This window comes from Thunnus albacares, chromosome 24, assembly GCF_914725855.1.
Source record: "Thunnus albacares chromosome 24, fThuAlb1.1, whole genome shotgun sequence".
Lineage (NCBI taxonomy): Eukaryota > Metazoa > Chordata > Actinopteri > Scombriformes > Scombridae > Thunnus > Thunnus albacares.
Genome location: NC_058129.1, coordinates 16,952,402 through 16,965,404, shown reverse-complemented (window position 1 = coordinate 16,965,404; position 13,003 = coordinate 16,952,402). Strand labels below are relative to the sequence as shown.

Genomic DNA, 13,003 nt, shown 5'->3' with positions numbered 1-13,003 from the left:
AAAATAAATTCAGAACAGGATCAGAATTTATTTTTTATTATAAATATAACTAAACATTGTTTCTAGAGCAGCAACAGTAAATGGAGTGTACTTGTATAGCGCCTTTCTAGCCTTCCGACCACTCAAAGCGCTTTTACACTACGAATCACATTCACCCATTCACACACATTCATACGCAGAATGGGTACAGGGGCTACCATGCAAGGTCCCAACCTGCCCATCACAGGAAATCTCATCATTCATACACATTCACACACTGATGGCACAGCCATCAGGAGCAATTTGGGTTTAAGTATCTTGCCCAAGGACACATCGACATGCGGACTGGAGGAGCCGGGAATCGAACCGCCAATCTTCCAATTAGTGGACGACCCGCTCCTGACCCTACCTCCTGAGCCACAGCCGCCCAGCTGCAACAGTCATGTTTACAACAGCAAAGTCACTTTATAAACTCAATAATATCTCTGGAAACAAATGTAAAACGTCAATAAAATAAATAATATTCCTGACATGAAGATACTGAGTGAAGTCTAGAAAGAAAGAAGAAGACAGACATCAGTCAGTATCAGTCCTTCCTCCTGTCCTCCTCCTCCTCCCTCTGCTGCTGATGTGATTGACTGCTGCAGGTACCGCTGGTAGAGAGGAGAGGCTGCTTTGTCTCAGCCAGCAGCTGAGTTTACAAGAATGAGCCAAATTTGAAGATTGGTGGCAAACTAAGCTAAACAGTTAGACTACATACAGACAGCTTTAGTTTTAGCTTGTTGCTAACAATTAGCTATTAGCCGAGCTAGCGCGCTGTGTTTGTGTAAAACATAGCAGCGGTGGATGAGAGACTGCGGACAGAGCAGTTGAAAATATCACTTTTCTACATGTTTATGCTTGTTGATCAGGTGTATTGATAGAGTATTGGCTTTTTACTCGCTAAGGTGTTAATGCACTTAAGAAGTAACGAGCGTTGTTGTCGTCAACTCGAGTAATCTTCACTTCACATGTGATCTGCTGTTCACTGACTTTGCTCGGTGTGTGTGTGTGTGTGTGTGGTGGCAGAGTAAAATCTTTTTTATGTTAGTGGTAAAAATAAACAGATTATGATGGAACAAATAATTCACTTTTGATAGAAATCTGTCTGTAGACGGAGCTCTTGCACCCATGTAATCTGCTTCTAACGCTACATGATTTCTTCTTTATTCAGATTGAAGAGCTGCAGGTTGTCAGAGATCAGCTGTGCTTCTCTGCTCTCAGCTCTGAAGTCCAACCCCTCCCATCTGAGAGAGCTGAATCTGAGTGGAAACTACAGTCGAAACAGTTCAAGAACAAATCTACTGTGTGATTTTCTGGAGAGTCCACACTGTAGACTGGAGACTCTGAGGTCAGACACCATTTCTTACTTGTGTGCTGAGATTAATATGGTGTGAAAGTTGTGGTGACACTAAACTGCAGACATAAGGATGATTTTTATGAGGTAAAATCTCCTTCAGATTTACACATTCAAATGTTGTTTTCAAACATTTAAATACTATTTAAAGCCTCCCTCCAGTGTATTTTGGTATTTTTGAGATATTTCATATTTTTCTGAGTCATTTTCTGACCATGTTGATTAGCCACAATGTTCACCAAATATTTGTGGACAAATAACTTCATTTTGTGCTCAAAGATCAAAAATGTCAGCTGTTGTTAAAAGTGAACAATGACGTATGACTATAGTAGAACGCTGCAGTCATACGTCATCCTCATAAAATCCCTTTGTTTTTGTGAGCGTCACATAGGCTACTGATACAGTATCAGGCGCCTGTGTTTCATACTAAATAGTCTACTGGATGCAGACGTGCTGCAACAACAGATTAATGCTTCAAATATAAATCATTTATTTCAGTTAAACACTCTCCAACCAACATGTGCACAGAAAATAAGGTTTAATGTGGTTAAAGCAGGAAAGTCAGTAAATCAGTGTGCAGTGATGTATAAATGAATGTGGGTGATTGTTACAGTATCTGTTGTCCACAGCTGTTTCTACTGTATGAAAAGCTTCTCCTTCACTTCATTAAATCCCTGCAGCATCTGAAGTCAGCAGGACTGATATGTTGATAAATCTGCAGCCTCTGAGAAGTGCTGCGCCAGAGCGCAGTGCCGTTACGCACCACCGTTCACTGTGTTTACCTTCATTAAATCTCCTGATGACACCAGGCTGCTACAGTAGAAACACACACACCTCTACACACACACTGTTAAAACTTCCTGTAAAAACATTCAACAACTGGCAGCAGGGTTGCCATTAAGTTACTGTAAAATTAACATTTTTTTATTGTTACTAAAGTTTACGGTTTCGTGTTGTTAATGAAAAATACAAACAAAATGTTCTTTAGGAATGAAGAACAGAGCTAAATCACTGATATTTCAATCATGTAATTACAATGGAAGAGAAAAAAACACAGCTTCTTATTGCACTTGACTTTTTATTTGAATATAAAGTTGGAAAGTCCACATGCAGAACAATTGCATGTTAAACAAAAAGCTGAAACAGAGCGTTCTCTTTCAAACTGTCTTTGGCTTTTTGATGGAAATAGTAGTACAAGGCACTTAGGCTCAGAAATATTGACATGATCAACTATACAGTATCACCTTTTTGACTAACAATATATTTAAAAATATGAAACAGTGTTTAGAAAACCAAAGCAGGTGACCAGAACAGAAGAGTTCAGTTGAATAAAACTGCATCATTTGCTGTTAAGCAGCTTTTAACCAGAGGACTGTTCCACAAAGCAGGATTCGAAAGTTAGGCAGATAAGTGTGAAAAGATGACATCATCATGATAGTGTTTTGAATCTGTAAAGCAACATTTGAATGAGCTATTTGGATATGATTCAATTATGATTGACAATTCAAGTTCATGATAACAAAGCAAATTTCAGCAGTTTTAGCATTTTTAAAGTCATGTGGTAAACTTACTAACCTTGCTTTGTGGAGCAGCAACAGTTACAGACAACTGAGCTACATCACAGAATTACAAGCAAACTCTCAGATAATATCTGGCTCTATATCATGTAACATCTGAATATACTGGAGATATTGTCCAGCCTTAAGGCATATCAGTGGTACAAATAAAAAGATGAAGATTACATAAATAAAAGATGTTTTGTCAATATAATGCTGTCTGTCAAAAACAGTTGAAATATAAATGAAAATATAATGAACAGCAGCAGACATGTTACATCATGTCCAAATATGAACTGTATGTCAGGCTCTAACAAGGAACACGGTTAAGTGCAGAAGTCCAAGTATTGGGCGATGGCAGGGGAGTGAGTTAGTTAATGACTTATGGCCCAGTCAAAGACACCAGTTCTCCCAGTCCAGCCTTGGTAGCCCTCTGACTGTGTGTGTGTGTGTGTGTGTGTGTGTGTGTGTGTGTGTGTGTGTGTGTGTGTGTGTGTGTGTGTGTGTGTGTGTGTGTGTGTGTGTGTGTGTGTGTGTGTGGAGGAGAGGCTGCACTTTGAGAATAAATTACACCAAAACATTAAAAAGTGTTGATAAAAGAACCGGTAACATCGGAGCTTATCAATACTACAGTCTTTAATCATTTATCCTCGGGGCTCGTTTAATACTGGGTTTCGGTACCCATCCCTACAGAGAAATAAGTGCACATTAAATAAAACTGCCATACCTTTGATTATTTTGGAGAAAACAGACGTATAAATTGATGCATAAACAACCGCAGGAAGCTGGAACAAGCGCTGATGTCTGGAACAACCAACGTCTCTTTCCCTCGCCGTTTAATCGTTTACAAAGTGAAAAAATCAGAAATGTGGTGGCAGAGTAAAATCTTTTTTGTGTTAGTGGTAAAAATAAACAGACTATGATGGAACAAATAATTCACTTTTGATGGAAATCCGTCTGTAGACGGAGCTCTTGCACCCATGTAATCTGCTTCTAACGCTACATGATTTCTTCTTTATTCAGATTGAAGAACTGCAGTTTGTCAGAGATCAGCTGTGCTTCTCTGCTCTCAGCTCTGAAGTCCAACCCCTCCCATCTGAGAGAGCTGGATCTGAGTGACAACTACAGTTGGGACGGTTCGAAAAGGAATCTGCAGTTTGATTTTCTGGAGAGTCCAGACTGTAGACTGGAGACTCTGAGGTCAGACACCATTTCTTACTTGTGTGCTGAGATTAATATGATGTGAAAGTTGTGGTGACACTAAACTGCAGACATAAGGATGATTTTTATGAGGTAAAATCTCCTTCAGATTTACACATTCAAATGTTGTTTTCAAACATTTAAATACTATTTAAAGCCTCCCTCCAGTATATTTTGGCATTTTTGAGACATTTCATATTTTTCTGAGTCATTTTCTGACCATGTTGATTAGCCACAATGTTCACCAAATATTTGTGGACAAATGACTTAATTTTGTGCTCAAAGATCAAAAATGTCAGCCGTTGTTAAAACTGAACAATGACGTATGACTATAGTAGAACGCTGCAGTCATACGTCATCCTCATAAAATCCCTTTGTTTTTGTGAGCGTCACATAGGCTACTGATACAGTATCAGGCGCCTGTGTTTCATACTTAATAGTCTACTGGATGCAGACGTGCTGCAACAACAGATTAATGCTTCAAATATAAATCATTTATTTCAGTTAAACACTCTCCAACCAACATGTGCACAGAAAATAAGGTTTAATGTGGTTAAAGCAGGAAAGTCAGTAAATCAGTGTGCAGTGATGTATAAATGAATGTGGGTGATTGTTACAGTATCTGTTGTCCACAGCTGTTTATACTGTATGAAAAGCTTCTCCTTCACTTCATTAAATCCCTGCAGCATCTGAAGTCAGCAGGACTGATATGTTGATAAATCTGCAGCCTCTGAGAAGTGCTGCGCCAGAGCGCAGTGCCGTTACACACCACCGTTACGCACCACCGTTCACTGTGTTTACCTTCATTAAATCTCCTGATGACACCAGGCTGCTACAGTAGAAACACACACACCTCTACACACACACTGTTAAAACTTCCTGTAAAAACATTCAACAACTGGCAGCAGGGTTGCCATTAAGTTACTGTAAAATTAACATTTTTTTACTGTTACTAAAGTTTACGGTTTCGTGCTGTTAATGAAAAATACAGTATGATCTGGTTTTTCATTGCTTTATTAATATAACTGTTTTTTTTCTTTTACAGTATCTTACAGTTGACAGATTTGTTTGATTGAACTATTTAGTTTGTATTTTTTTGACAAACATTTTAATAAACATATTTTTAACCTAAATGTATACTGACTTAGCAGGTTAAACACATAGGAATAGTCACAATACATACAATTAAAGACACTTTTGTTAAGAAAAAGGTTTTAATAGACCTGGTTGTCATTCTTCATAAAATCTCTGTCCAAAGCTGGCTACAAGCACATAATGCAAACCAGAACAAAATGTTCTTTAGGAATGAAGAACAGAGCTAAATCACTGATATTTCAATCATGTAATTACAATGGAAGAGAAAAAAACACAGCTTCTTATTGCACTTGACTTTTTATTTGAATATAAAGTTGGAAAGTTTACATGCAGAACAATTGCATGTTAAACAAAAAGCTGAAACAGAGCGTTCTCTCTCAAACTGTCTTTGGCTTTTTGATGGAAATAGTAGTACAAGGCACTTAGGCTCAGAAATATTGACATGATCAACTATACAGTATCACCTTTTTTGACTAACAATATATTTAAAAATATGAAACAGTGTTTAGAAAACCAAAGCAGGTGACCAGAACAGAAGAGTTCAGTTGAATAAAACTGCATCATTTGCTGTTAAGCAGCTTTTAACCAGAGGACTGTTCCACAAAGCAGGATTAGAAAGTTAGGCAGATAAGTGTGAAAAGATGACATCATCATGATAGTGTTTTGAATCTGTAAAGCAACATTTGAATGAGCTATTTGGATATGATTCATTTATGATTGACAATTCAAGTTCATGATAACAAAGCAAATTTCAGCAGTTTTAGCATTTTTAAAGTCATGTGGTAAACTTACTAACCTTGCTTTGTGGAGCAGCAACAGTTACAGACAACTGAGCTACATCACAGAATTACAAGCAAACTCTCAGATAATATCTGGCTCTATATCATGTAACATCTGAATATACTGGAGATATTGTCCAGCCTTAAGGCATATCAGTGGTACAAATAAAAAGATGAAGATTACATAAATAAAAGATGTTTTGTCAATATAATGCTGTCTGTCAAAAACAGTTGAAATATAAATGAAAATATAATGAACAGCAGCAGACATGTTACATCATGTCCAAATATGAACTGTATGTCAGGCTCTAACAAGGAACACGGTTAAGTGCAGAAGTCCAAGTATTGGGCGATGGCAGGGGAGTGAGTTAGTTAATGACTTATGGCCCAGTCAAAGACACCAGTTCTCCCAGTCCAGCCTTGGTAGCCCTCTGACTGTGTGTGTGTGTGTGTGTGTGTCTGTGTGTGTGTGCGTGTGTGTGTGTGTGTGTGTGTGTGATTGAGAGGGAGAAAGAATTAGACGAATGAGACCAGCTGGTGTTTTGATAAATAGAAGCCAGTAATGGGATTGAGTAATCTCACCATCTTAAATGAAGTCCCACTTGAAGTCCATGAGTTTCCTCAGCAGAGTGGATACAAACTTTCAAACATTCAGATCTTTATTTTAAATCAATTTTGATAACATTAAAACATCTGTGACCACATAGACTTTATACTGATCCACACTGAGCATCTTTTTGGTCTTCATATTTAATATAAGATGAAAAAGCTGCACTGGCTAATTCACTGTTAAGTCACTGTGTGTTTATTGAAGTAGCAGCATGTTGTCATTAATATTAATGAAGCTCTTTTTCACTGTTTGTATTTGACAGTTTTTAACCTGCATCCTGTTGGGTTCAGGTGTTTGGAGTTTCCATTTTCTAAACTTGTTCATTCTAAACCTTCTTCAGCTCTGAACAGATTATGAAACATTGAATGATTTCAAACACAATAATCTGCTTCTAACACTACATGATTTCTTCTTTATTCAGATTGTGGAGATGCAGTTTGTCAAAGATCAGCTGTGCTTCTCTGGTCTCAGCTCTGAAGTCCAACCCCTCCCATCTGAGAGAGCTGGATCTGACAGGAAACTTCTTGAGTTCTTCAAACAAGAAGCTGCTGTCTGATCTTAAGAAGAGTCCAGACTGTAGACTGGAGACTCTGAGGTCAGTAGAGAGTTGGAGTCAGTCCGTGCTGGTTTCAGCAGTTTTGTATTAAACACAGTTAGTATCAAAGCAAAGATCCAGTATTTCCTGGTGAACCTCCAACCTTCTCAGTGGCTGCTTTCCTCAGTGAAGCTGTGAGAGGAGAACGGTGACAGGCTTCAGGATCGGACACAACGACAGAGAGAGAGAGAACAGTCAGCCAATCAGATCAGCCAGAAGCTTGTTGTGATCACGTGTTTGAGTCGATGTGAAGACGACTGTTGTTGTTGTTGTTCATGTCTGCAGGAAATAAAGCTGGATTACAGTTGACAGCCTTACAAGATGTATAGAGACAGTGGTCCTCATTCATCCAACTGTCGTACCATCAAATCTGATCTGAAAGTGTTTGTTCTCTCATTTCAACACTAAAGAATTGATCAGTTCATCTTTGTCAGAGCTCTAAGATCAGTCTGACTGAAGCCTGCAAATCACTGGCTCTGATTTCACAGAAGCATCATTACGTTTAGTAACCATGTGGTCTTTATACAGACCAGAACCTCTGCTGAAGTCCAGGAATCACATCTTTATATCTGTCCATCACTTATTTTGTTTCCTCCAAATATTTTCAATGACAGCCTCCATTTTTATTTGTCAAATGATATTTCAAAAGCAGATAAGATGTTGATCAACACACAGAGACTCTTGCTTTCACTTTAACAGCAGGTCACATGTAACAACAGTAAATGTGTCACTAAAGTGTTTGTGCAGTAATGATGTGTTCATGACTCTCTGCACTTTATTTCCTCTGTGTACTTCAGTGAAATCTGCAGAGTAAACAGACTTGATGCCAAAAGTCTCTGCAGGTGTGTGAGATCGGAGCTCAGTGTGTTCACTCCAACACGTTAACATGAGAGCTGAGAGGAAGCAGGCTACGCTGCACAGCTGCTCCACTTCTGGTCTGAACAGGACTGAAGTCCCTGCTGGTCTTTATACTGGATGTGCTGCATCACTGACTGACAGCTGATGAAGTGAGTCTCACTAAACACTGATTTATGACCTCTGTTGTTTCTTCTTCTCTCATCAGCTTGGAGTGATATGAGTGAGTGAACATCCAGGAGTTTGTGTTGAGAGAGGATCAGCTGTATCCTGATGATCCAGAGAGGTTGAAGCAGCAGCAGCAGCAGCAGCAGCAGCAGCAGCAGCAGCAGCAGCTTGTGTGTAGAGAGACTCTGACTGGGCCATGTTACTGGGAGGTAGAGTGGAGAGGAGAGCTTCATCCAGCAGTGACTGACAGAGGAATCAGAAGAAGTGGAGATGAGTCTCAGTGCTGCAGTCTGAACTGATCTGAGAACAGCTCCACTGTCACACACAAAGTCAAGTCCACCATCATCCCTGTGTGTTCCTCTGGATCTGACAGAGTATCATCAGTGTATCTGGACTGCTCTGCTGCTGCTCTGTCCTTCTACACAGTCTCTGCAGACACACCCAGACTCCTCCACTCAACCACCTCCTCCACCCTCCTCCTGGACCTGAGTCTCAGTCTGGATTTTGGTCCATGTGGATCATCTCCAGCAGAGGCTTGTTTAGAAAGACTTTCCTGCCTTTGTCTATAAGTTGCATATATGTTTTAAATGTATATAAGTTTTAAATGTCTCTTTACTGTCAGACATGTGACCATCTGTATCTGTTGAAACCAGAGTGACACTGCAGATTATTGCAGAATCACTTGACACTATAACCGTTAATTTATAGGATTGTACATATCAGAGAATATTGACGTATATTATATATCAATATATAATATTGAGTAGGCTAGTAGTGTGATGCGTGAAACAAACATCCCTCATGATTATGTGATATCTGTCAAATAGAGGAATCAGTGCAGCATGTAATTTTTCACTGTCCTAAATACTCTTGAGAACGAGAAACATTAAAGAGGGAAATCAGGAAGAAATTAGCCTAAAAAATGTATTTGTCATCGGGTTAGGGAGTTTATTCCATTTGTAAGAAAGCCTAGCATTTTTACCACCTAACAAGGTGACGTCACACACAAGGATTCTCTCCCTCTCTCACCTTCCTGACACACAGCCCTGCCCAACTTTGAAGTAGTTGATGAGCGGAGCAGAATTTTCCTTTCATCATGATAGTGAAACCCCACCAAGAGTCAATAATATGGACTGTCTATAACCTCTGATGTATGCGTGAAGGACATACATGCAAGCTTCGGCACTTATTTTGTTGATTTTGCTGTCTGAATCAACCTTCTGATTCACATATTTTACCTTATTCTGTTCCACTGTTTCATTTAGCATACTTGCTGATGGGTTTGCCAGCTTAATTGATGGATGGTTTAATTACTTTGTAGATGGAGTTACTTTATTATCAGTGATGTTCATGCTAATGTAGGTTATTTAGGAGAATGTAGTTGCATTGTTAAATGTATATTACTGTTCACCAGCAGGGTATATACATACACATATATATTACTGTGTGCTAATGATGGTAATTCCGTATTGCTTTATTGATGTATAGTTGAAACATATATATTTTTCTCCATATTATGATCATCTGCTAACATTTAGGAATGGAGTTAGCTAGCACAATACACAGTGTAGCTATTGTAAACAGAAATAATTTGAACATTTATTGAAATGAAACCATGTGAGAAGTTTAGAGGTAAAAATCACTATTTGGTGGAGCTGTTAACAACTCATAGACATCTGACATCTGAAAAAAGAAAGTTGTATGAGAGAGAGATGAATACATCTCAAACTTGGACCTAAAAAGTGGAACATCTTGCAAAATAACCTTCAAATAATCTCCAGAAAGGACTTTAAATAAGAGGTAACAGCATTAATCAGCAAGAATAGGAGAGGAAATATCATCTTTGGATATAACAACTAGCTAGCTGTGACGTATATTATATATCAATATATAATATTGAGTAGGCTAGTAGTGTGATGCGTGAAACAAACATCCCTCAGGATTAAATGTATATAAGTTTTAAATGTCTCTTTACTGTCAGACATGTGACCATCTGTATCTGTTGAAACCAGAGTGACACTGCAGATTATTGCAGAATCACTTGACAATATAACCGTTAATTTACAGGATTGTACATATCAGAGAATATTGACGTATATTATATATCAATATATAATATTGAGTAGGCTAGTAGTGTGATGCGTGAAACAAACATCCCTCAGGATTATGTGAGATCTGTCAAATAGAGGAATCAGTGCAGCATGTAATTTTTCACTGTCATAAATACTCTTGAGAAGGAGAAACATTAAAGAGGGAAATCAGGAAGCTTGAAGTGGAAGAAATGAGTCTAAAAATGTATTTGCCATCATGTTAGTGAGTCTATTTCATTATGTGAAAGAAACTGGGCTGATCAAAAGAAATTAGTGTTCAGTGAAATATAGGAGATGAGTCAACATTTCTGATATGCAAGAATGTTTGTTGCTTCACATCTATGAGACTCTGTCTGCTTGTTCTGTTTCATTTAATTAAATAAAGATTAAACATGACAATTAACTTCAGTCTTTGTTGTTATTTAATAACCATTAATAAATAAAACAATTTGTATAAGAGCAAATAAAGTTAATTTTAATTAAAAAAAACATTAACACTGAACCCTGTATACAGTTAGCTAGTTTAGTCCAGTGGTTCCCAACCTAGGGGTCGGGCCCCTCCAAAGGGTCACCTGATAGATCTGAGGTGTCGTGAGATGATTAATGGGAGAGGAAAGAAGAAAAAACAAAGTTCTGATACACAAATCTGTTTTCAGTTTTTGGACTTTTTCTCTAATTTTTGATTTTTGGTGAAATATTGGATCATTTGAACATTTATTGAAATGAAACCATGTGAGAAGTTTAGAGGGAAAAATCACTATTTGGTGGAGCTGTTAACAACTCATAGACATCTGACATCTGGAAAAAGAAAGTTGTATGAGAGAGAGATGAATACATCTCAAACTTGGACCTAAAAAGTGGAACATCTTGCAAAATAACCTTCAAATAATCTTCAGAAAGGACTTTAAATAAGAGGTAACAGCATTAATCAGCAAGAACAGAAGAGGAAATATCATCTTTGGATATAACAACTAGCTAGCTGTCAACTGCTAACTTTTTGTTGTTTAGTTGAATATTTTGAATAAAGTTTGTGTGTTGATAGTGGCAAATAATAAAAAAATCAGACTCAGACCACGTCGTGTCTTCTGCATATCAGAGACGAGCCCCCACCACTGCCAAGAGGTTCTCGTCTTGTATGTTTGTATTGTCGTTGATTCCACCCCCTGAGTATTTCCTTAATCGGGCCCCTGCCCCTCTATTTGGCTGCCGGGAGTTTTAAAAGCCAGCAGCCTGTGTGTCCGTGAATGCGTCATGTTGTCGCACACTGTCAAGTTAACGATCAAGGTGATGTTTGTGTGTTTTTTTTTAATCTAGGTAGGAGGTAAAGTACAAATCGGCTGCATTGAAACGCAAAGAGCGAGAGAGTAAGAAAAGCGGATCATCAAGCTAACGTTATTGCTAGCACTACTAGCCTGACAGCGGCTAACGGCCAGACTATCCAACCTCACTTTGCTGTGTGTTGAGCGGGACATAAACATCGACAAAGACAAAGTGGCACCATGAAGGAGAGGAGGATGAAGATTTAAAAAGGGACCGTGATATGTACAAAGTCGGTTAACCTGTTGGGATTATTTTGTTCTATGGAGGACGGTGGAAGACACAAATGGACTAATTTACACTAAACTACAGCAGGCTGAGCAGGGACAACACTTGGTGAGTGAAACATGTCACTTCCATAACTTATGGAAGTTATATAATGAACTGGATCTTGTACTGGGACTTTGAATAAGGTGGATTTTACCAGTTTTGCATTTCTAAGTGGTTCAGTCACCTGTTGACTGTGTGGTTTGAGAATGAGCCTGTGCAGAAGCTGCTTGTTGCTTGTTAGAATTCATTCCTGCAGAAAACAAGAGTGAGTAAGTCGTGTATTTGATACATGCAGTGATACTTTATGACATGAACACAAACTCATAAAGAATATACATAAAGAAATATGTGTGAGTCATGTATCTACAGTATGATATGTGCATTGTTTCTTTTTGATGAGAACATAAATATGCTGTCTAGATGCCATCTTAGAGATTTCTAATTGAATGGCATGTGGTTTGTTGTATTACACCACTATGAAACACTCTGTTTTGATAAAATGACATGTTATCCTCCGGTATACCTTATTTCTTTATAATGACCTGTCTGACTTGTCCTCTGACCACACCACTGCTATTATTAGTGCTTAGTTTCACACTTAATTTAGTTAACCTTGATAAATGTTTGAGGTCACAAGATGATAAAGTATCATACAAAAAAAGAGCAATTTCTGTTCATTTATTCAGATTTTTCTCTAATTGCGCTGCTCTTTTCTTGGGAACTACTGGACGTTTTCACCTTTTCAGACCTCAACAAATATACAAACATCCATAATTAGTCTCTTTCTTAACGTAAATGTTGGTTATGAAGAAATCAGTCATAATGTGAGATTAATGTGTTGTTTGACTCCATGTTTTCCGCATCTCGGCACCTGTCTGTGTCACTGCCTGTGGTGTTGTAGACTGTCTGCTTTGTGTTTGATTAGACAAACCGCTGTGTCTATTTTATATTTGAATAGGCCTTGTAGTGTTGTAGACCGCCGTGTCTATTTTATGTTGATGTTATTCCCGTGTAAGAAAGACATGATACTGAGTCAGTGCATATTTCTTTATATCTTTCAGCAAATAATGCAGCAATCAGCCTGCAGGTGAGG

General features: G+C 38.2%; 2 protein-coding genes across 2 annotated transcripts in view; both read left to right on the top strand.

Moving 5' to 3' along the window:
* Nucleotides 1-8,969, top strand: part of LOC122976777 (ribonuclease inhibitor-like) — a 53,920-nt gene extending 44,951 nt beyond the window's left edge. Inside the window, exons 5-6 of the mRNA XM_044345443.1 lie at nucleotides 7,037-7,210; nucleotides 8,274-8,969. Coding sequence (XP_044201378.1) covers nucleotides 7,037-7,210; nucleotides 8,274-8,283 — 184 coding nt within the window. The 3' untranslated portion in view covers nucleotides 8,284-8,969. The remainder of the gene's footprint in view (nucleotides 1-7,036; nucleotides 7,211-8,273) is intronic.
* LOC122976773 (NACHT, LRR and PYD domains-containing protein 12-like) overlaps nucleotides 1-13,003 on the top strand; it is a 197,501-nt gene that overhangs the window by 94,705 nt on the left and 89,793 nt on the right. The window lies entirely within an intron of this gene.